The sequence below is a fragment of the Lissotriton vulgaris genome, chromosome 1_1 (genome assembly GCF_964263255.1).
Source record: "Lissotriton vulgaris chromosome 1_1, aLisVul1.2, whole genome shotgun sequence".
NCBI lineage: Eukaryota > Metazoa > Chordata > Amphibia > Caudata > Salamandridae > Lissotriton > Lissotriton vulgaris.
In genome coordinates, this window is record NC_141685.1 from 969,701,866 (window position 1) to 969,726,971 (window position 25,106).

At 46.2% G+C, this 25,106-nt stretch overlaps 1 protein-coding gene across 1 annotated transcript in view; it reads right to left on the reverse strand.

The window, feature by feature from the left end:
• LOC147748311 (coagulation factor XI-like) overlaps positions 1-25,106 on the reverse strand; it is a 67,551-nt gene that overhangs the window by 31,304 nt on the left and 11,141 nt on the right. Inside the window, exons 2-4 of the mRNA XM_086960116.1 lie at positions 20,743-20,805; positions 9,853-10,000; positions 2,382-2,491 (exon numbers count right to left, since the gene is read on the reverse strand). Of these exons, the coding sequence (XP_086816242.1) occupies positions 2,382-2,491; positions 9,853-10,000; positions 20,743-20,797 (313 nt within the window). The 5' untranslated portion in view covers positions 20,798-20,805. The remainder of the gene's footprint in view (positions 1-2,381; positions 2,492-9,852; positions 10,001-20,742; positions 20,806-25,106) is intronic.

Genomic DNA, 25,106 nt, shown 5'->3' on the forward strand with positions numbered 1-25,106 from the left:
CTTTTAAATTTTACATGTCCAGGTAGTGTAAAACTTCCACATTTGTTTCTTAACTACTGTGAGGCCTATCCCTCCCATAAGATAATATAGGGGATTCCTTATTACATTTAGTAAGCTGTAACTCCTAATTGAGAGGTAGATATGTCACGTTTGGTACACATGGAATTGAAATGATAAACCCTCTTTAATGGTAAAGTCGGACCTCATTACTATTTTGAAAAATACCACTTTTAGAAAGTTGACATTTTCCTGCACTTAGACCTTTGTTCCTGCAGCCTGTCTTAAATCACATGATTATGTGTAGATGACAAACTTTGTGAATTCCTCACATCCAGTCACAATAGTGGTATTAACTGAGAATCAATGGGCCATCACTGACAGGATTGGAAGGAAGTGCAGAGCCGAGCACAGCCCACTTGCACTTGAATAGCCTGTGTCCGGTCTCCTCATATTAAGCTGAACAACCCTGTATTGCCACTGCAACAGCCAGGGTAGTGGAGCCAGGAAATTCCATGCCCTTCAAAGAACCTTTCCAGAAGCTTCTCCCGCCTTCTAGAAGCAGGGCACGAGGGCATAAACTACTGGACCTGCGGAGGGGCTCAGAGGACTGCCTGCTTTGGTGACCTGCTGTGCACTCTGCCAGACTGCCGTTGCTTGGAGCCTGCTTTGAACCCTCAGAGGCCATCCCTGCATCTTCACCCAGGATTGCCAGAAGTGCCTCCAAGGGCAAGTTTGCTGACCTCCTGTTCAGAGCCACAGGAACATAACTGGCTCCCACCATCTTACGCACACCTGGACCTGCCTGAATGAGCCCTGAACTCCCAAGAGGTCTCCCTTCACTCATGGGCCCTTGGTTGTGGTGCTAAATGTGCCAAAAGGGCATTTTCCAAAATGGAGGACAGACAAAATGTGGCCAAAATGTTCTATGAGAAACATGAGGACACCGGGACCAACCTGGTCGCCTATCCGCCCTACATGCATTGCCGGTCAGATAGACTTTGCTGCTTCTCCCGCTACCTCCTTGTCAGCAGCAGCAAATCCTTTTCAGTGGGTCCTTCCCCAAAGGGGGATCGACCTCATGGAACAAACGGTCTTCAGCTACAGCCTCCTGCTTCATCCTGCTGGAGATTTTCAACTTCCATTTTGACAGCTAAACCTGAAGGTAAAATTCTCTGCGACTTCACTCTATGGCCATCTGACAAAGACCCCCCCTTTTTTTGGCACTCCTGCAGCCTTGCTGAAATTGTACCTTCTCAGACACTTTCCTTTCCAAAGTCCGAATGTGGGCGCTGACTGTGCACAACCTACTTCTTGTATTCAAACTGCACTCCATCACAGTTGGCCTGACCTTTAGATTTTGACCAGGTCTTGCATGACTAGATATCTGTGTTTGGCTCTTTGATGTTTTAGGCGTTAGATTGCACTTAAATCATAAAAAAATGGTAAAGTTGGCCCTACTGATTGAATTTGTCATTTTGGACTCGAATACTTAATTAGAATTGTTTTGGGATTTTTCATGTGTTGGGTTTTCACTTTATTACTGTTTGTGTGTGCTGCATAAATAGTTTACACATTTCCTCTACAATAAGCTGTACTGCTTTTGTGCAAAGCTACCCAGGATTAGGAACATGTCAATGTAGGGATTTTTTGTGGTTCACCCTGCAAGGGAGTGTGGCTGTTGCTTGACCAGGACTCTCATCCTAGCCAATCGACAACCCAATTTTTCACAAAGGGTTGTCAAAGGCAAACAAGAATGAAATCCAAGCTTCTGTGTTGAGATGGTTGGACAACAGCTGTGCCTTTGGTGGTGTAAAAACAATAAAGACGTTGGGGATCTCTCTGATGTATCGAGGTGTAATTTATAATTTTGAAAGTTAACCAAATGTAAAAAATTGCTGACCCCACTTACTCCGAAAATTAAGGCCAATTATTGTGCTTAAGACTGATCGACAAATTTGTGTTGCTTTACAAGGTATGTTCGAATCATCAAGGATGAAGAATAAAATAAAGAACCAAGAATTAAGGAATATAACTCAGTCTAGAAGTTTCAGTTTTTTAACATATTGATGCAAATAGTATGTATACTGAAACACAAAAAAGAAAAAGAATGAAACAACTGAATATAAAGTATTGTTAAACATCTATCTAAGATCACGTGTTTAGAAAATATGTTTGCTATGCACAATAAACAACAAAGTTATCAAATATATAAAAATTGTACAAACAGTTTTCAGACTATAACCTCATAAGGATGAGCAGTGATTGCACTGAAGTTGTTACAATGCACAAGCTTCTCAGATGTGCATTGTTCATCTAATATTCAAATAAAACAGATTGGACCGATGATTCCAAGTGGAAGCGTTCATTTATACAATACGTACTATGGTTGTTTGGGTCAACTGTGGATAAACGAAACCCAGACACAGCATTTGCCAAAGTGGCTCTCCTTAATGGAAGACCATTGTTCGTGAATTTCAGAAAACAGGTAAAGCTGCAAAGAAAGAAATGAAAAATGAAATATTAATGGAATTGTAGCCCTAAAATCGAGACCTTTGTTAATATGTGCACTTGACAGTCAATTTATGTTTACTACACTACAACCCCTGACATTCTTAAACTCAATCATATTGGCAGTACAAACATTAAAAAAAAAAAAAAAATTGCATGGTTTATAGTTTTCAACCGTCTAACTATAGTGTGAAGATAAATTCAATCGACTGTGTTTGCCTATGTGAGCTGCGTAAGTATCTCCATGAACGAGTGCAGGAAGTGAATGTGGGTGTAGTTTGTATTTCGTCACGGAGTACTCTGTGCATAAGTGGTCATTCATGTGTCTGGGTGAGGTGTTAAAGCGTACATGTGACAGTTGTTTAAATGGTGTGTTAGGGTTTTCATGTGACAAAGTGGGTCTCTGTGTAATTGTTTTTGTTCAGAACACCTCAGTCAGAAAGAAATCCCCCTTGGGTAACTTAACTCACTTCAACATATACATTCATACATAAAATCACATCACCAGAACATAACACCAGTACCATCAAAGGCCAAGTGTAGGAAAAATACAAATATTTTATTAAAATCTAATTGAACATATGATCATACATAAAGCAATAATTTCCAAAGGACAATTTAAAAAAATTAAAAAAACACTATTTAGCAATTAAAAATCACACAAATTAATAACACACTGGGGGAACCTGCAAGAAAAATTATTTCTAATCATCTGTACAGGCAAATACATCTGACCAAATTCATTCTTATGACATTTGATTTGATGAGGAGCAGTTATGTCAAGAACTGTGCAATAGATATATATTTGGACTTAATATCATCAAATGTGTGGAGCCCGTGTGATTCAAACACTTCACCCACAGTGGTAGTCCCAGCTCCAAGACACATTGATATTCTTGCATGCCTCTATAAATCTGGGCTACCACCGAAGAGGATCAGGAGCACGCCCATCCTTTTCAGATAACTAGCACAACAGTCATGTGCCGTAGCCTGCGGAAATGAAGCTTCAGGCATCTACAGGCTCCAACAGAGACTTGGACCACAATTCAGCTGAGGTACACAGTCACCGGTGATTTATCTCCTACTGCTCATCTAGCTACATATTAGAGCTGTGAAACTATGTAATACTAATTTCTATTAAACCCTAGTGCCCGTCAGTCAGAAGGAGTCTTAGTTTGTTCAAGTAACCCCCTCTACAGCCATGTTTACAGTGATAAGTTCTGATCCTGGGAATGGGGGGTGGTTGGGCAGGGCTACCCGTCATGCGGTAAACCCAACTTTTGAAGCTCTCTTTGTTCGACCCGGTGTCTCAAAGACCAAGAGGGAGGCGGCAGACTGCTCGGGGGTGGAGGCACCGCTTAAGATTGCCGCCCTGGGACCATGGCATGCAACTGACCATGTTCTTTCAAGATAGCACCATAAGGAAGCTGCTGCTGTGCCGCAAAGCAGGCCCACTGCTGTTACCCAATGGGAATCACTAGACTGCACCCTTGAATGCGGTCTGACCCTCTTGACATGGGGCTGCATGGGCCGCTTGCTCTCTACCTTTCCTAGGACTAGTCGATTGTCCCAAGAAGCAGAGGATGACCCACCCACCCACCGGATCGATTGTCATCCAGTGTGTGGTGACAGCACCTGGTGTCAGTGTTGTGTGTCCTGTGGGGGGATGTCGCATTTCCCACACTGAAAGTATCACGGGCTGTCTGGACAACGGAAAGATGGTGTGAATGGCATGGAGCTGAATTAAAAGGACAGATAGTGGGCCCCTGAGCAGCAAAGTGGAGCTTCCCTGTGTACAATATGGAGAATGCATCCAGGCGATCACAAGCAAAATAACCAATATGGCTATCCTCTGAAAAATTCTCAGGAAGGCCCCAGTGCTTTCTTTGCTCAGACCTAACTGAGTGCCATGAACGCCACCATGACATCATCAAACCTGGCCAGCTGGGGGACTGCAGGGGTAATAGCACAGCACTGTCATGGCCAGGTTGCCCTGCAGAGAGGACCTGAATTCGGAGCCTCACTCTGTGCACCTTCCACCCCAGAGGGCTTCACAGCATAGAGGGCACCAAGGGCATAGCCCGAGCAGGACCTACAGCCCAAGCAACGAGCGGCAAGACACAATGTTACTCCATTTGTGAGAGGAAACAGACAGGGCATTACTGACTACTAGACGGAGGGGGCTCCCTCCGTGTTCAGTACCCCTGAGACTTATCCAACATCAGCAACCACATGGAGACCTCAAAAGCAGAGGCTCTTCAGGAGTACAGCCCCATTCACCTCCGTCTCCATGCTTTCCCCCTTTTGGCCTTCATCAGAAACTTTCCTTCCGCAAGACAGGAGTAGCGCACAGACGCTGAGCCGGATACGCAGGGCTATAGCCTGCCTCTCTGTGCCTTGCCCCAGCTCTAGACAGACCCCACACATATATACACATCATACTGGCAGATGCATCAAAGTTATGTTTTGCAAGTCCTTAATAGCGAATTTTAAGGAATCACTATTAAAGACTCGCAAAACGGGATGCATGTAGGAATCGCAATGTTATTAGCGATTCCTACAGATTCCTTATTAGCGATTCGCTAATAGCGAATCGCTAATAAGGAATGGCTTTCCCATTCATTCCTATGGGCCTAAAGGCCCATAGGAATGAATGGAAAAGCCATTCCTTAATAGCGATTAGCTATTACAGAATCGCTAATGTTCCGCTATTTCAAGGGTGCCAGGGTGTCCAAAGGACACCCTGTTGCACCCCTGAAATTGACCTGTGCTCAAATGTTATACACACACATGCCCTAAGGGCATGTGTGTGCGCAACATGTAACTTTGAAAAATGCACAAAAGTGCATTTTTCAAAGTTTTAGCAAATTACCACGAAGTTCAACTTCATGGTAATTTGCTCCCCCTATTAGCGAAATCGCTATTTTTTGGGGTTTCATGCATTGCATTTAAGGAATCTCATTTTGGGATTCCTTAAATGCAAGAGCAATTTAAGGAATCGCTATTTAGAGATTCCTTAAATTGCGATTTCTGCATTTGGGATGATGCATCCAAAATGCAAAAATACCACGAGCAAACGGCCAGATTCTGAGAATCTGCCCGTTTGCTCCCGGTATTTTCTTTGATGCATCTGCCAAATAGTCCTTACACAATGATCTAGTACCATTGCATCATCACTCCCAGGCTCATGTGGTGCACTAATAAGACCAAGGAAGAACATCCCCTCCACAGGGACCCCCCGACAGGGGACACCAGTTTGCCCCCTCCCGATACATGCAGCAGATGTAGATGTAACTTCGCCAAAGGGGTCAAACTGGATGCTAATCAAAGGCAATAACTCTATCAGAGAGGCGCTGGAGGCCAAGATTGATTCAGTAGCGATAGATCTCGGTTTACTCAGAGATTACAGAAAATTAGCAGACCGAATGCACACAGTGGAGACTCCTGTTGCCAACCTAGCCCTGGTCATTCATCTACATTGCACGATATGTCTGATCTGATCTGAACATTGGCGGCCATAATTGAAGACCAAGAGGGCAGGGCCCAGTGTAATAATATAACAGTAGGTCTTCCTAAATGTATAAAAGGTGACTCAATGATTTCCTTTCTTGAGTATTCGCTACAAGAGATGGTAGCCCAGGAAGGCCTGTTCAAAATGTATGCCCTGTATTGAACATACAGGGTAGCGTACCGATTTCCCCAGTGCAAGGCGTGCTACCTCGGTCCATGGTGGCCTGGCTTCATCATTATTGTGACAGGCAATCTACTGCAACAGGCTTGCATTGCGGGCCCCGTCCAAGTGGAAAATACAAAAGTCAAATGTTTTCTGAACATCACAGTAGCTGCCAGGGCTTCCTATGATTTCCTTTATACCAATCAAGGAGAGGCTGCGAGATCTAGATATTCCATATGCTTTGTTCCTGCAAAACTCAGCGTACAACAGAATGAAAAGTCTTTTTTTTTTCACCCACACTGCAGCACAGGAATGGCTTCACAAGCAGGTGCCCCAATGCAGTCCAGACCATCGGAAAGGTATCCCCATACTGTGGAGATTCAGATGGTCTTCCTCCAGGAGAAAGAAAGCTGAGGGTTCAGTGTAACAGGCTTGGGCAGGAAGAGGCCTGGCTCTTGCAACGTCTACACTGATGGGGCACAGCGAGAGAGACCAGGGAAGTACAGTCCCTTCGGACGAGGACTCTGGATCTGGTGTGGACAGTATCACTAGCTACTGCGCCCAGCCGCCTGAGATCACACCTAAATCGGTGGATGACATTTGACAGTACAATATCCCCGGCTGGTCAGCTGGGGAGGAGTAAGCTGCGCTCAGGAGGTCTCCTGGAAAGACCCCTCCTGATATCTGTGACACACCAACTGAATTGCCTCCTGCATGGCTTGAGTCCTGGGGACGGGTAGGGAAGGACTCAAACTTTAGATCCCAGGACTAAGAGGGTTTACTCCCCTTCCCTAATCTCAATTGACAGTCCCATCAGATCTCACTAGAGAAGCGTTAATGCTATGGTTTATTATTGTTTGGATGAAGTGTCATGGCCCGACTGCCCGGGGAGGCATATTGGGTGGGGGGGGGGGGGGGGGGGGGGGGGTTGTTGAAGTTTCTCCATTCATCATATAATTGGGTGTTTGCTTTATTCCTACACATGCATGTCCTACTGGAGGGAGGTATGGAGTAGGCTGCATGTTGAGATGCAAGTCGCTCAGATTCGGACTGTAACCCGATGTCTAGCACTACCCCCTCTATTGGGGTGCTCCCAAGAAATTCCTCTTCCAAGAGGCACAAGGGCCAGACAGCCAGACATATCTTAAAGGATGGAGGGTCCAAATTGCTTTCCTCCAGGAGACTCGCCTAACAAAAGAGGATAGCCTGGCGCTGCAGAAGTGCTGGAGGGGGAAAATCTTTGCTCCTATGTATTCATTACTCACTAGAGGGGTGCTGGCTTAGATGCTTTCCGGGACCCTGTTCTTCTCACGGATAGAGAAGACTGACCCAGAAGGCACTGCTTAATTTGAGATGTGCTTTGCGGTGCTCAGCACCGGCACTTCTTTCACAAGTCCAGGGCTACGATTCCTGACCCTGCAGGTGATGGGCTCAATATTACTTGCATTTTGTTTTTGCACTCATCTGTCGGGTGTAGGTAAAGAAGTAAAACGCATGACTTAGGGAACAGACAGCACGGTTACAGGATAGAGGCTGAGGCAATGCTGGAGTTGAAAGTTGGGTACACCGTAGGTAGATGTGGGCTCTGGCCGCCTTGGCAACATTTTCAGCACCAGCACTCTTTTTTACAAAAAAAGCACTGCCAGAAGGTAGATGTGCTATTTGCAGTCAAGTTAAATGGCAAAGACATAGCCCTAGTTAACATTTATGCTCCTAATGTGGGCCAGCCATCTTTCTCCAGCGCCCCTCCTCACCTGTATGCACCACTACCCTATATTACTCAGAGGAGATCTCAACTGTGTGGCTGATGTAATTTTAGACCCCATCCCACACTACCTACATCCCCTCCCCGATCCATAAGACTACAAATTGTTTTGAGACTGGATCAACAACTGGGGATTTGATGATACCTGGTGAATCTTATAGTCAGAGGGCAGAGTTTATTCTTTTTACTTGAGTAATCATGAAGTATTGGAAGTCCTAGATGTTTTCTTACGTTCTACTGACATAGACGAGAACCAAAGAAGCTGAATATCTTGCAAAAACTCACTCTGACCATAACTCGCTATTGTGGACTCTTGACTGGAAGATATCCAGACCTAGCATTCCGGCCTCGAAACTCAACACTACAACATTTGCACAGAGGGACATGCTCTGCAATTACTTTAGGGAGAACATTGGTGAGGCTTCTTCTTTACTAACAGAATTGGAGGCATTTAAATTAAATAGCATGCGATCACTGCATATCAGCGGTGGTGGGGACTTGGGCCTAGCTTCATGCCAAGATTGCACACCAGGAGCACCTTTTAACATAGTTCGAGCTAAATGAGGGAACACATGCATCTCAAGAAGGACTGATCAGAAAGGGAGAAGTTCATCATGTTAGAGAATTGACAACAGGCATACGAGTACCGAGCATACATAGCATAACAAGAGCGAATGCGGAACGTGACAAGACTGGTTGAATGATAACGCGGCTCACTAACTTAGAAAAAAGGGTTCTCAAGTACTGCAAATGCACAGCACAGAGGATAAACTTCTGTATAGTCAGGTTAGCAATCAATGAGGCCTTTGCGGTCTATTACTCTAATCTCTATGGTGGTTGGAGGTGGCCCTCATACAGCCCCTACATGAGCAAAACTTTCAGGGCTCAACTAGGTAATGTGCAGCAGGCAAGGTCACATCCCCTACAATCTATGCACCATGAGGCCACAGACCCTGTTGGCAAAGCCACAGTGACAAGGCCACTGGGCTCGTAGGCAAGTTCCCGCACTGTGGCTTGTCTCTGCCCACCTTTTCCTTCATTTTGAGCTGTTGATTCCACACTATTTACAGGTCCCTCTGGTCAGAACCACCGCTATGCAAGGAAGAAGAGGCACACCCTCACTAGCCCGGTGCCTCCCCTATGTGTCAGACTGTCCAATGCCAGGACGAACACCCCTTACACAGTGCCATGGACACCAGAACCCTGATCAGACTGGCTGCATGTGATGCTGTCTATCTACCTGGGTCTTCAGCACTTCGGATCCCAAATTTCCCTGCTGCTGCTTGAAACCAGAATGGCAGCTGCGAGGATTCATTGCCATATCTTTGGGTGTCTAAAGTTAGCCACGGGTATCAGTGATCGATAGGGGTCAACTCTTCTCTTGGGGGAGGGGGGTGGGGGGTTCGGGGAGCTGCAGTGCCTTGAAATCATTTAGTTTTACTGGGGAATGAATGGATCTCAGATCTACATCTTCTCCATTCCCTCGTTGGCTACCTGCCTCTTACAAAGCCCACTTAAAACCACCCATTAACAACTAAAGGGTCTGTGGTGCACAATAACTGCAGGTATCATTGAGTATTCTTCGGTGTACTGGTCCACACAGACATCCAACTTGTTGATGACATCAACTAACGTCTACCTGTACAGGATAAATAGGATGCACACATTGGAGGTGCTAATATAATTTGTAACCGTAATTCCCCGCCTTTCTGCACCTTGCTGAAAATTGGTTGCAAATAGCTGCACCCTGGAATTAGTTTGGTTTGGGGACTTCCATACTAAACCTGCACTTAAGGGCCTGCTTACATAAGTTTTCAGTTCTGCTGTCATGTTAGAGGCCAGTAATATGTCTTTCTTGTTCAACAGCCAATATACCCATAAATACACATTACAAAACGTTACCTACCTTGGAATGTCAGGATGCCTTAAAATAAAGGTGAAAAATGTGCATCGAAAATGGGCAGTGCAGTAAATCTGGCAGCATTCCGCATCTGGAGTCAAGATTCTCTCAATGTCACTTCCAGGAAAGTCCACATTCTCTAAGAGAGTAGGATCTAAAACAGAGACAGAAATTTATATTATGAAAGAATACAAGACCCTATATGAAAATGTGTCAATAGATGTTAAGGATAAACAGGAAAACCAGACAAAAGCACATTTTCCTTTGTAACCTCAGTCGGCATATTAACTCACCCTCTGAAAGCACAGAAGACTTAAAAGCAGACAATATGGAACATACTGAAAAAGTATTACAAAGTAGTGCAGAATGGTCCAATCTAGGTACAAGGGGTGGAACAAACACCCCTGCCACCCCCTTGGTGCGGGGGACCAGACTTCAGTATGTGAGGGGGGCACCCTCAGCTCATCTGTAGACAGCTGTGTATCTAGCTCTGAAGCAGTTGCAGTGTGCAGCCTGCTCTGAGCCCCCTGCACGGACCCAGGGCTGGAGAAAAACAAAGCAACAACTCTTCAGTCAGAGCCCGCTAGGACACTGACAAGGGTGGGGGGGCCTCAGAGATATTTCATTACAAGACCGTTCATCTTTTTTAATGCAGTCACAAGCAGCCGCACTACATCATAAACAAAACAATTCTATAATGCAGTGAACACATGGTATAAAAGGCATGAGGAGCAAACATACTGCCTCTTTTCAATGTGGCTCGCAAGCAGATTAGTTGCTCACATTTTACTCTTCGTTTTTTATGACTTGCTTTTCATAATATAAAGCTTTTCTTCTCTTATAGACGTGTAGACTGTTCTTCTTTATGGCCTGTTCACTGTATTGCCTATCTAGCTATTTTATTTTCCCAACTTGAATCTTCAAGTTTACACCCTAGATATCCCCCCATCCTTCCCCCACCCCTCGATTTCCAATCTATGGTTATCGAGTTTTACTCGCCCTTCCCCTCCCCTTCCTCACTGAAGTTTGTTTTTTCTCCTCGGTGCCATATGTTTACGAAACGCCCTCTCACTTCTTCACTGTTTGTCCGCTTTACAGTCTTTAACCAAATTTGTTCCCTTAATCCTTTGTGCATCACTTTATTTTAATCTCTATACGCACTCCCTCCGTCTTCGCGAGCGCGTCTTCACAACAAAGGAATGCACCTTAGCAACAGTGGCGTCAAGTGCCCTGCTTGCCTACGGTCTTTCCTTTAATTGAATTCTCCGACAGTGGCTGGGCTCAAGAGATAGTGTCAGTTACATCGCTCTCCTCAGCTGCTGCCGGAGATCATTTTGGCCCCTCTTTATTATGATTGCGCTCTGCAAATAAAACAGATATATAAAATTAGGAGAAAATCAGTTTACAAACCTATACAGTTGCCCAAACAAGGGGAAAGTCACATTATAAACCTATACAGTTGCCCAAACAAGGATTACAAACCAATACTTTTGCCAAAGCATACCAATATTATGTCTGACCTGGACTCTGACAATGCCACTGCTAGTTCCCCTAATCATGGTAATGAATTTTTAAAATCTTCCTCCAAAGAGAAATGAGGTCTTGCATGCTGGACACTCTTAAAGAGGTGATGTCCTCAAAGAGACCCCTTGCCCTCGATCACGACGATCTCGTGATCCTCAATGTCTAACTCAGGGCAAGAGGACCAAAAAGTCTAAACATTCTGAGCTTCTTTCTACAAGCACTATGGGAGGTCCTAGCACTTCAACTGGTTTGGGAGGTCTTAGCACCTCAAACTTGATGGGAGGCCCTCGTGCCTCAAATGTTACTGGTGTCCCTCGCGGCACAACTTGGATGGGTGTCCCTGGTGGCACAAATTTGATGGGTGTCCCTAGGAGCACAAACTACAATAGTGCTCAGAACGACGCAGACACGGACTCCGAGGAGGAGGAAACTTTCCAAAACCCCTAAAATGAATTCGTCCTGGATTTGGATGATGAAGAAATTGATTTTGTACGGATCACTGAAAAACAATACGTTCTTTCTATTGATCAAAATATGTTTTGCAGAGAAAATAAAGAAGCCAGAGATGGTAGATTGTGTTGCGAGGACCAGCGTCAGGGGATAAATAAAGAGAGGATGTGTGAAGGGAGAAAGGTAATGTTAGACAACCTAGGAGAGAGTGAAAGAAATACCTTAAAATAGGACCCGGCAGAACCTAGAGGATCAGACTCTTTCCCATCCTCTCCGAACCCACAGATATCAACTGCAGAGTACCCCAGGGATCATCGCTCAACCCCATGCTCTTCAAATTTTATATGGCCCCCCTTGCCACCATCGTCAGACAGCATGGGCTCAGCATAGTATCATACGCTGACGACACCCAGCTCATCCTCTCCCTCTTGAAGAACCCTGAAGACTCCAAGCTCTGCTTCCAGGAAGGAATGAAGGATGTCGCAGCCTGGATGAAAAATAGCTGCCTGAAGCTCAACTCGAAGAAGACTGAGGTCCTCGTCCCTGGATCCATCACCTCTGCCTAGGACAACACCTGGCGGTCCTCTGCCCTCTAGAGTCCTCCCACCCCAACAGACCACGCACAGAACCTCTGCATCATCCTTGACTCCTCCCTCACCATGACCAACCAGATCAACTCCGTTGCCTCCACCTGTTTCAATTGCCTCTGCGGCCTCCGCAAGACCTTCAAAGGGATCCCCCCGAATGCTGAAAAACCATCACCCAGGCACTCGTAACTAGCATTCTGGACTACGGCAACACCCTCAATGCCGGAATCACAGAGCCCTCCTACACAAGCACCAAACCATCCAGAACACCACAGCCTGACTTGTCCTCGGGACCCCACAGCACAAACATATGATCCAACACCTACAAGACATCCACTGGCTTCCCCTCGAGAAGAGAGTAACCATCAAACTGCTCACCCACACCTACAAATCCCTACACAACATTGGATCCAAATACCTCAACGAGAGAGTCACCTTCCATGAACCCAAAAGGAAGGTCCGCTCCGCCGATCTTGCCCTGGCAGAGACCCCCCCCACATTTGCAGGAACAGAGCAGGCGGAAGAGCCTTCTCCTATGTCGCAGCCAAGGCCTGGAACAAGCTCCCAGTGAACATCAGACACTCCTGGACATCTTCAGGAAGAACCTCAAGACCTGGCTCTGCGACAGAACCGGAGCTGCAACCCCCCCACCCCACCCATCCCCCACCCCCAGGGCCTTGAGACCCTCATGGGTGAGTAACGCGCTTTATAAAACCCCTGATTCATAGATCGAAAGATGAGGCGAAGATGGATGAAGTAAGGCCTCAGGGAGCAATAGTATGGGACCCTGGAAGGCAAAAATGGTGAAGGAAACAACCCCAGAGATGTGATAAAAAATGTTGAAAGAGAAAGAAAGATCTATAAATGTAGGGTAAAAAGATCCCAAATAGGAAAAAGGTTGGAAGAGACCGGGAGTCCACAAAGAGTAAAAAAGTAAAAGAGAGCCAGTGAAAGACAGAGGTTGAAGGCTTCTGAAAAGTATTAAGACTTTGCAAAAGAGAAATAATGCAGAAGGAGAAATCCACTGAAATAGGGTAAAGGAGACACATCAAGAAAATTAGATAAAAGAAACAACAGAGGGAGAGGCGAACTGTATTCCCTTTACATGAGTTGTTGTTCAGTGTTCAGTGCATGTGTGATGTGCTGGATTGTGAGCACAGAGTTTGAAGCTCTAGTTAAGTGTAAATAGCTCACACTGGTCTGATCAGCCACTGCTGTATCCAACAGTGCTACCTTCTCGGACTGCTCATCCGATTCGAGGTTCATTCATTAATGCTCATGGGCCAGTACTGCATATTCCCTAATTAAAACCCAGGTCTGTCAGGAATTAAACTGGGGTGTGTGGGGGCATCAAGTAAGAGTCTATCTGACTCTTTTTCACCCTTCAAAAATGACTGACCCGTTCTCCTAATTCCCATCTCAGGAATAGTGACTCAATTAAGATATGTACATTGGTAAATCTGGCATCCTTGCTGTGGTTTCCCTGACTTTTTGCTTTCAGACCTCCTGTTTTTGCGGACTTTCAGCACTATACCACTGCTGGCCAAAGCTAAAGCGAATGTGCTTTCTGCTTCAAATATGGCGTCATTGGCTTATCCACTTTTTGCATATTTCGTTTACTAATACGTTCCTGGTAAACTGTAATAAGTGTGCCCAGGGCCTGTAACTCAAATACTACTAGTGGGTCTGCAGCCCAGATCGTGCCACCCATTTAAGTAGCCCATTAAACATGTCACAGGCCTGCCTTTGCAGAGCCTGTGTGGGCAGCTTTAAACTGCCAAGTGGACCTGGCAAGTTAACCTTTTTGCCAGGCACAAACCTTTTTTAATACATGCAGGTCACCCATAAGGAAGGGCCTGGTCAGACCAAGGGCAGGGTGCAGTGTATTTACAAAGTAGAACATGTACTTTTAGGTTTTACATTTCCTGGTAGTAAAAAACTCATACCTTTGTTTTTTATTATTGTAAGGCCTATTTCTCCCAAAGGATAACATTGGGACTAACTTATTACTTATAGAAGTGTGATTTCCAATTGGTTAAATATGGAACTCCCAGGTTTGGTGCCTCTGGAATCACAATTTAAAAATTACAACTTATGGTAAAGTCAGATTTTTCAATTGTTATTAACAAAATGCCACTTTTAGAAAGTTGGCATTTTCTTACTTTAACCATTTGGTACCTTCTGTCTGTCCCCGAATAAATGTCTGGGGTCAGTGATCTCTGGGCATTGAGCATTCCCTCTAGCCAGCCACACACAGAGAGAGCTTAGGTGTCACTATGAGCCATCATGGGCAGAATGGGAGGTAGGAGTGTTCACTTTCACCTGACTAGGCTGTGTTCTGTCCCAACACAAAAGGTGCATTCCCCTCTGTGGTGACTCTGGAGCCAGAGCAGGCACTCTGTGCTCTTCAAAGGCATCTTTTTGACGTCCCTCCCACTTCAAAAGGAACAACTAAGTATAAGTACTTGACCTCTGACACCACCACTTCAGCACACTTCAGGACTGTGGATACTTTACCAGGAAGTACCGCAGTGCTGTTCAAAGGACTGCAACTCTGCTGGACCCTTGCTCTGATGTACGGACCTGCTGCATGCTGCCCTCCTTGCCTGGGAGGGAGAAAGACTGGACCTGCATCTCTCCAACCCAGAACCATAGTATCTCCAAGGGCTTGCCTCCTGTTTTGCAGTCTCAAGGGCATGAAAGACTTCGAACTCACATGCTACAGCACTTGGACTCTGCCATCTGAGAGTCTTGCCCTGTCAAGTGGTGTCGATCTGGTCCTGGACACTTGGACATGGGTGTAAAGTGCTGCAACAAAAAAACACGCATAGACTGTGGTGCGCTGCTTGGAACCGGCACATTTCCATCAATGCAGTGACACACCGAGGACAATGCATCGCCGACTGCTCGGGCATCACTTCCTGTTCTGATGCATCTTTGACTGGGCTCAGCACAGCACCGATACATTGCCTCTTTGCTTCTTGCAACTTGGCTTCTTCAACATTGGAACTAAGGTTCTTTGTTGTGGGCCAAAGCTGGTCCCTGTATCCGACCCAGGCTACATCATGGTCAGCTTGAATGCTTGGAAATGATCTGGTGTGGTATGACCAGACAGCCTCGGCCTTCACGTTATGCCTTTAAGCACTACTTTTCAGTTTATTCTTTAAAAATTCATAACTCACTGTCTTACTGTTTGAAGCTTTGCACAAATACTCTTAAGGCAAGCTTGCCTGCTCTGTGCCAAGCTACCAGAGGGTGAGCACAGGCTTATTTATGGTGTGTATCTGACTTATGGCTTCTGCTTGGACAGGGTGCATACCTCTGCCAAAAAGAAACTCAATTTCTAACATGCAGAATATCCAAGTATAACTAACTTTCATAGTGCCATGCTCAGAATACCAAATACAGTGTGGGGCTTGCCATTAATATTTGATAATGGTCAAAGTGTGGTAAAATTATCGGTGTATATAATGGTGGTACATTTAGCAGGTTAATAAATGCTATAGTTTTGATATTCACAATTACAGCTTTTACCATTTGTATGGAATGCATGAACTGTGCTTCGTTTCTGGTGCCCCATTAAGTATGCCTGTCTTGTAGCACTTAGTGGATTGTCTACTGTAGATAGTCAGACATTAAATGTTATCCCCATTTGGGCTGTTAATTCCTTTAGACAGGAAGCTCGAGTCAAAGACTTAAGTTCTAATCAGATTTCATTTGTTAAATCTCATAATATGCTCACATGTACTCCTGATAAATCTGCTAAACATGATGTCACTTCCTGTGAGGTCAAGATGCCACTTGCTGTGATGTCATGCACAGTGATGTCACTTGCATTCTGCCTAACCTGGTTAGTCTACCCACTTCATTTTTAGGTCTTGTTGAGCCAGCGCATGCGCTGCTCTGCGAGACATTTCGTTAGTGGCTTTTCAAATTGCTAACACAATCTTTTCCTGGCCTCAAGCTTGCGGCCACGCGCGCCGCCGCCATGTGGATTTCATGGCACATTAAGCCTTGCTCTCCCAAGCGCCTCGCTCTGCCCCTCCGCCACCACAGAGCGCGTCCCTGGCATCACTTTTGGTTTCACGGCCGCGCAGCCGCGTTACTTTCACGGCCGCGTGGCTAATTCTTGTTCTCCTCCAGTGCAGTTAAGACACTAATGAACTAAACCAGGAATTTCAGTAGCAACCTGAGTTCTTTCTATCAGTTTTACCTAAGCCAGATGAGATAGTATTTGTTGGACTTGGCCCTTAAGGCAGGTTCACCCCTAATCTTTTTGCTGTAGATCTGTGATCTGTATGGATGATTTTCTGGTCTGTGCGCACTTTTTCCCTGTGTCCCAGAGTAAAGTGCGTGCATGTAGTTAGGCTGGCCTGCTCTCCCATAGGGATGCATGGGGAATGTCTGTGTCCCTAGTAGTTCCTGATGCGTGGGGAGTGCATGCTCGAATTTGGTATGTGCGAATGAATGCTTTGCAATGGTGTATGTGGCATGTGTGTGTCATGTGTAGAAATGCCACTTCTAGGACTTGGCATATTAATGTAAAATATGCCTGCCGTGTGATTGGCTGGAGCAGGCTGGTGAGCCTGGCTCCAGGAAGGCTGGATGGGTCTGCCCGGTGGTGAGTGTGAGATTAGCATGTTGATGGCTTGGGAGGAGTGCCCCTGGTCCCTGGACTTTCCCCACACAATGCTGGCTCCACCCCCTGTAGTGCGACTGATGACCCTAGCCCTGCCAGTGAATGAAATGGGTGGTTGAGCCATCAAGGGTGCTTCAAAACCAGCTGCGACTGGTTTTCCCCCACCCTGCACCTACAGACAAAGTGATTTTACAGTATAAGAAGGGGCTGTGTCCCCATACAATCGGGTTCTGCTTGTGGATCCTTGCCAGAGGGGGCTGCTGCTGCTGCTTGGGCCAGAAGGACCGCCACTTGGCTTGTCTCACTGCCTGGAGACCCAGTGTGCTGGCTCTGGCCCTGCCTTGCCCCCCCTGCCTGCCTCCAGTCCCTGCTGGAGCTTGACTTTTGCCAGAGCACCTGGAAGCGCTTTCATTTGACTTATAGCGCTAGGAGCGTTTTTTTTTCCTTTTAGCGCTGAGCGCGCTTCTCTTGGCGCTTGAGAGCGCTGTGCTTTGTCCCTGAGCACTGGGGAGCCCTCTTTTGTGCAGCCGGTGCCCACCCGGCATCTGCCCGTGTTTGGTTTGCCGATTTTCGGCAGAGCGAGTGCCTACCTCGCTTTATATTTAATTTGGAAGCCGGTGCCCACCCGGCATTGATCCGTTCTTGGATATTGTAAGTATCACGAGGGAGCCCACTCCTCGGATACTGTGAGCCCGCCTGCCTGTCTAAAACGGGCCGCCGCGCTGCCCGCGAGGACCCGGAAGTGCTAGGACCGTCAGCCAATTGCTGCGCGGCCCGGGAGAGGCGAACCGGAAGTCCCGCCCCCGGAGCCGAGCAGCGAGGAGAAGAGCAGCCGGCCGTCCTCGAGGCTCCCGAGAGAAGGGAGAGCCCCGGCCCAGGAGAGGGCGGTCAGGAGAAGCCGGTGAGTGGGGCCGGGAAGACGGGAGAAGGGAGGAGGGCGTCGCGGCACATTGCCGGTGCCGGCCCCTCCCGTGTGCTGACCGGGCCTGAGAGAGGCCCAGCTGTGTAAGAGCCCCGAGGCTCTTGGGGCATTGGCTGATTTCTGAGTCCCCCGTGAGGGACTCCAACGATCCTGGGGCATTTCTGGTTGCGAGCCTTGCGAGGCTCAGACGGCCTGTTGATTTACGAGCCTGAGAGGCTCAGGGGCACATTGTTTTAAGAACCCACGAGGCTCCAGGGCCCCGCATTTGTTCTTTGAGCCCGAGGGGCTCCAGCCACCGTTATTTTACGGGCCCGAGAGGCTCCACCTGCCAAATTGATTTAGAGCCCGAGGCTCTGGGGGCATTTAATTTGTTTAGAGCGCTGAAGCTCTTAGGTGCAGTCACCTGTGTTCTTGAGCCCACGTGGCTCCAACGTTTGCCCAGCTGTGTTTCACAACTGTCCAGCACTTAGTGGACAGTTGCTATGTTTAGGCTTGTGGTTTGTGCTGCCTGCGCAGAACCCCTGACATTGAGACTCAGGGCATTCAGCCCCTTGCGAGGCCAGTTGGCCTGAGGGACAATTCTAGTGGTGTGCTATGTGCACCCTGCGCATTGTAATTTACTGATGTATGTGATTCTTGTGCGAATGTTCTAACCTGCACCTCTGAATGTGTTTAATGCCTCATGTGCAATTGTTTATGTCCCATTACCTTTTCTAAAAGTGACCTGCTTAGGTATTTTATCTTTATCTCCTTTGCTAAATGTGACCTGCTTAGGTGATTGTTTAGGTTTCCTTCCCTTTGCTAAAAGTGACCTGCTTAGGTGATGGTATTCCTTCCTTAGGTCCTGATGATAAGGTCCTAGTTCCCTGCGTGATTTTCCTACAGTGTTTAGGGTTGCGTAGGAGGTATTTACTCTTTACCAGTGATTACTGGTTGTGTGCTACATGTACTATTTTGGTGCAAATCATTATATGTTTATGTGCTAAGTGTATACCTACAAGTATTATTTCTAACAAGTGCCTACCCCTGACAGTGGTCCATGTGGCCCTGTCCTGTACATAATCCCTTGTAAATTCTGCCCGTGCCTGTTGGCACATTGTAAAGTTTGTGTGTTATCTAATGTGTTTTTACTATAATACAAAGGCTATTTTTTATATAACCTTGTGTGGAGTTTCCTTTGTGGTGGGCCTTGGGTGTTGTTGCTGGGGTGCGTGCGCAAATACTTAACTCATACCGCCTCCAAGTTTAGCCTTGCTGCTCGCGCCACGTTACCTAGAGGGTGAGCAGGGGTTATCTTGGCGTGTAACTCCCTTGCCATGACTTAGGAGTGGTGGTCTCTGACTGACTTTGGCGTGAGCCCTGGCCAGCCAGGGACCCCGTTTCTAACAGTATTTACGTCAGCAGTGCCCTAATGCCAGTTTTATCACCTGAAAGGATATGATGATACTGGATGAAGTCTGCGTTAAGATTATCTGGCGCCATCCAATCGGGTGTTGATTTTTTGCTTCTCATCTGCAAAATGTGACGCACCATGCTTTTTCTCTCAGATGTGGTTAGCCTTTCAGCTCCACTTGCTCGTTTGTTACGGACCCCCTTATTTTTTCACCCCTAAAAACAGGAAAAATGCGATCTGCACCATGGGTCACGGGAGGGGGGTGGAGGCGTAATTGGCACACCGCCTTCAATGCCAGGCACCCTCTCGGAACCTGTGACTCCCTCGTACCGACCCCTCCCGTGACCCATAGTGCAGATCACATTTTTCCTACAAGTGCAGTAACCAGAATTTGGTAAGCCTCCTAAACCAGGAGTTAAGGGGATTGATCTTTGCTCTTCCCTTTATGCACTTTTTCACCTTTTAACCTTTTTTTTTACTTTCACGCCCCTAGGTAAGGGTGAGCCTTAGAGTGCTCATACCGCCAGGGTTTAGCACATTTCATAGTCCTGATGAATGCCTGGTAAACTCACACCGTTTTATAGGCAGAAACATGTTAACTGACGTTTTCACTGATTGGAATTAAGCAAACAGTTAATTTTGGATAAATTCCCAAAGCATAAAACTTTTTTATCTGTGTCCTACTGATCTATAAATAAACTTTTTTTGATACACTAACAGACACTTTTAACAGTATTATATTTCACTGCACGCCTTACACAAAAAAACCGCTCTGCTGTAGTTCTGGCGTCGCAGCCCACTAAAGAGGCACTCGGCCTCTTTAGTGGGGCCCGATAATGAAGCATGTCACCGACCAGGTCGGTGAGTGAGGGCTTTCTTAACTGACCTAAGTCAGGCCAGTTTTATCATCATTTTTTCATTCTTGCTCCAGATTGTGGTTAGTGATAAAGCACAGACCTCTCTTTCTTTGTTTGACTACCATAACCGGGGATTAAGAGGGTGTCTTGAATCTCCCTACCTCTCTTCTTGTTATCATATAAAAAAAAAACATGTCATCACACGACTTCTGTTTCTGATCATGCCATTCTGTAGGCGAGACATAAGCCACAAAGCATGTCAGCACCTTCACAATCACGTGGTTGCCATTGTCACCACTTGCATCATTAAATGAAGAAATTGATTTTTTCTTAACATAAAAGCGTAGCATAGCCAATAGGTCTCTCTTTTGAGACCTTATAAGTATTTATGTATGCATCACTATATCCTTGGTGTAACAACATTAACTGTTGCATGGTTCAACACTTATAAGGTCCAAAAGTGAGACCTATTGGCTATGCCAATGCTTGTTAGGACTTTCACCCTGTCTGTAAATGTCTCTTACCTTGACCTGATGTTGCACACACAAGAAAGGCTTGAAGAAGGATGAAATATTTCATGATTGTATCTGTAAAAAATAATTATGGACTTGATTAGTAACAAAATGAAAAGGAAGGAAGGAAAAACATCTGGTTAATGAGTTTTACATCTTTCCACTGGTTCATCACTCCACACAGTTTATTATTTGTTTAAGTCACCCATTTGACACTTCTATCAGGCAAAGGAAATGAAGTAATAAGGGGTGTGTGTTCAAATTAGAGTCTGAAGCCACAAATTGGGAAAGTGTCTTTGGTGTCCCTTTTGGGCCTGAAATGGCCTTATTATCATTGTTTTACACTTGCGTTTTCCAAAACCCTGCAGAAAACTCACTGATCATTGAAAATACAAAAATGTTGGAATGTGCTGCACTCACTGTGTGTGTATAAATAAACTTCTAACTATTTTTTCCATGTTGAGCAACCACCAAGTAATGGCCCCAAGATACCTCCTGGCATAGACATCTGAAGGCCAAGCACTCAGGCCCTTGGATTCAATGATAAGAGGCCGATGACACATGGATGCTCCACTACCCATCCAACTTTTCACTGAATGTCTTTGAGGCTTAAGATCTGGTTTTGGTTTATTCCATTATTCTGGGCAGAAGGGAATAACAAACCTACCATCTATTTCTGTCAGTTGTTTGCATGGAACTAGCAGTGCAAATGCACTCTGCAAGCAGGTCAATCCTCGACAACGAGCGAGCCCTATTTGAGAAGTGGTATTATTCAGAAGTTACAAATATTACATAGGGCATGGATTAGAGCGATACCATCATCCTGTAGACAAGTCAGTTCTACTTAGTCCCAGGTAAATGCTCCATGCCAGTTAAAGGATAAGCAGTATCCAAAGCGCCTGTCTCTTCTACACATTTGTCACTCCGAGTGGGATGGGTATGCTCAGACGTGAGTCCCATGCACTCCAGACCACTGGATTCAAGCAAGCCGGGCTGAAGACGGCTGGAATGCCAGAAACCGGTCCTCGGAAGCTTGTTTACGGTCCAGGAAAAGCATGGCTTGGCAGTTGGGGCTGGACTGTTCCCATGAGGCACAGGGTCAGACTGATTTGCATATGGCCATGTCTGAACTGGGGTGGTGTGGAGTTCAAAAAAACGATGGATTTGGGCCCAGATCTCTGTACTGGGGTGAATGTATGACATTGTTCTGCATTCTGTCCATCAACTGTGGTTTTTGCATAGGAGAATATGCAGGCAGCACTATACTCTTTGAGTGCAGGTATGTTTTTGTTGGCTCTGGTAAGGTCGCTTAATTCAAACCAGCATTGTCAAAGCCAATAGGTCTTGACTTCTGGGTACACTGGCTTTGCCAGTGGTTTTTGCTTATGTGGTGTTGCATCACAGGTGGGAGGGTGGCATACCTTACCTAGAAAGGTGCATCTCCATTAAGGCGCTTGCCCTTTTTTTCTTTACTGCTACAAGATGGCAGATACCATTAAATGCGGTAAAGAAAACGTTTTTAACTTTAGTTGTGCAAACACCTTTTACAATATGAGACAGATCGACAGCAAAAGGCAAAGCCCAGGCCCTCGAAAAAAAAACATAAAAAAGATACACAGGCCCTTGTGGCTTGGCTTGTGGGATGACAAATAAAAAAATGCAGGGTGGTGAAAGCAAACGAGAGCTGGGGGGGATAAGGGAGCAACATGAGAGCACTGGAGGTTGGGGGGGGGGGGGGAGTAGCACAGACAAACACTAACACTCTTAGTTTTGAAAACTTTTAAAATGTTGGCTACTTTACAAAATATAGTCTTTTCACTCCCTTAGTACCCCCTACCAATCTGCATTCCTCTACTTCTACTGCCCCTGAAGCCCCTTTCATGTGCCCTGCTTGTCATATAATGTATTTTAACATTATGTGCCAGAGTGATTGTTGGAAAACCTGAAGCCCCCCCTCGATCTTACTGACCAAGCCATGCACCTGGGAACACATTGACCCACAGCAGGCACTGCCCTTTAGTACAGCGCCAAAGACTCTACCTTGGCTAGCCGCCCTACCCTGATGGGATATAGGCGGCAAACCCGCGGACCAGGACAAGAGGGGTGGGGCAAAGAGAATGGCCTCCGAGCACTCGTGGTTTACCAGGTTAAACGTGAAGGTCTCAGGGTAACCCATACTACTAAAAAACTTATAATAAGTCCTTTTTACTTTTCCATACTCCGGCTGCTTCACTCACTCCTGCTCCGACTCAAACTGAGAACCTCCCCCGGGCTAGGCAGGGAGGGTGACATGTTCTGCATGGACCCTACAGCTCGGAAACCTGGGGGGCCCTCACGACCCCGACACCCACCTGGAGTTTTACAGAGCAGGATCAGATGTGGCCTTTCTGCCTTGTGCAGTTATTGGCTGGTACCCAACCACGAGGCCTCGCCTGGCACCCACACACCCGCAAGAGGTCTCTGTTGCTCACCCCACCCAGTGGTAGAAGGGGCAGGATGGGAAGGGCATGGCCTGCCCCTTCTTTTAAAAATTAATGCAGTCTGTTCCCCTACTTCTTTGTTTTAAAAAGCATCCCGGGACAGCAAGAAGTCCTTCTTAAAAACAATAACTTTTTCATTCAGCCTGTAAGGTGCACATCGAGGAAGGTCTCTGCAGTACCATGACCTCCTCCCCCTTCCTATCTGTATCTAGGGGCCTGAAAAACAACACTGAAAGGGCCATCATTCTTAGGTTAGCGCGAAAACTTCTACCTCTGATGGCCCTGCCGCTGCCATGATTCACACTTCATTTAGTGAGGACGCTGCCGGCCTGCCCCTACTGTGACCAAATACAATGGTCACATCAGGATGCTTTGGTGGCCTCGCCCATGACCTGCCCCGCCCTTCATTTTAGGGCTCACACAGACTGACAGACATCACCTGGAAAATAAGAAAATAGCTTCAGTGAGGAATTTGTGCCTTGCTGTAAATCTGCTCTCCACCCAGCCAGAACTGGAATATAGGAGGACAGCGGCTTCTGTTGAAGAGGCCCTCCACTGGTCGATGTACCCACAGCTGACCCAGCCCTACCAGCCTCTCCTGGAAATGATTCTGTGTGCCTGCCCAGAGGTCCCAAGCCCCTCCTTTACAGCTCTGCTCTTTTCTCTGCACTGGGGCCTGCAAGAGAAGCCTGGATTGCCTCAGAACTCCACGCTCTCAAATAAACATCAAGTAAGTTGAGAAAAAGAAAAAATAACAAGTGCATTTTTTTTTTAAATAACTGGAAATTGTCAAATGTCTTATCAGCTGTTTTTCCTATATTATTTTATTAATGTGCACCACTGCTTTGTCTGATGCAACGTAGAGGTCAGACAGACAAGGACTGACAAAATGCTCTAAATACGACAAAGAATCAGCTTCCAAGCACGTAAGCTGTGCTATTGCAAAGCCAGCGTTGCAGCACCACCATGTGATTTGTTGGTAAATTGCAACATCAGTTCAACTTGACTCGTGTACATGTAAATATTAGTTGTAAATCGCTTTATACCACCTCTGCCGTTTCTAAGCATTATGTATCCAATCTAGAGATACTCAAATTAACCGACCTGGGGAGGATTCATTTGTTTTTACTGCGCGATCCATACACATGAGACGTCAATGCCGAGTAATAATTCACTGAGGTATGTTGGCTCCTTAGAAATACTGTCCATTGTGTCTGGTAGCTGTTTCAGTGTGCATTGTGTTGGTTACAAGGTGGAAGCCATGCGTGGCACACCCTATCACAAGGCGTGCACAGATACGGAAGAGCGCATTCACTCAAGTAGGGAGGGGCACAGGGGTGGAGCTTTATTGAGAACCAGGCCGAATGCCAAATCATGTGTAATTAACCTGCTGGACAATTGTGTAGAGCAGTGGTTCCCAAACTTTTGACTCAGGAGGACCCCCATTTGGTCACCACTGGAAGCCAGGGACCCCCAAGCAATTGTAGGATTTAATTTTCAAACATAACAGTAATTCGGAAAAAAATAAACACACGTGTGTACACAAAACAAATACTCTAATTACTAAGGATTTTAGGGGCATATTTACAAGCCCCTATCACATTGGGGGAACGTCCATTTTTGTGATGTTCCCGTGGTGATAGGGGCTTCGCCATATTTACACTGCAGCTTTAATCCACTTAATGTGGCTTAGCGTTGCCTTGTAATTATGCCCCACTTTCACGCAATGCTTAGCGTGAAAGGGCTGGGCAGTGGGAGCTGCGGCGGGTGTTCCACCCCAACACCCATTGATTTTGACGCTGCCTTCTATTTACAAGGGCAGCGTAAATAGGAGGCAGCACTAAGATTAAGACCATGGAAAACCTGGTCTTAACTTGGCGAAACGTTGAGAAATGC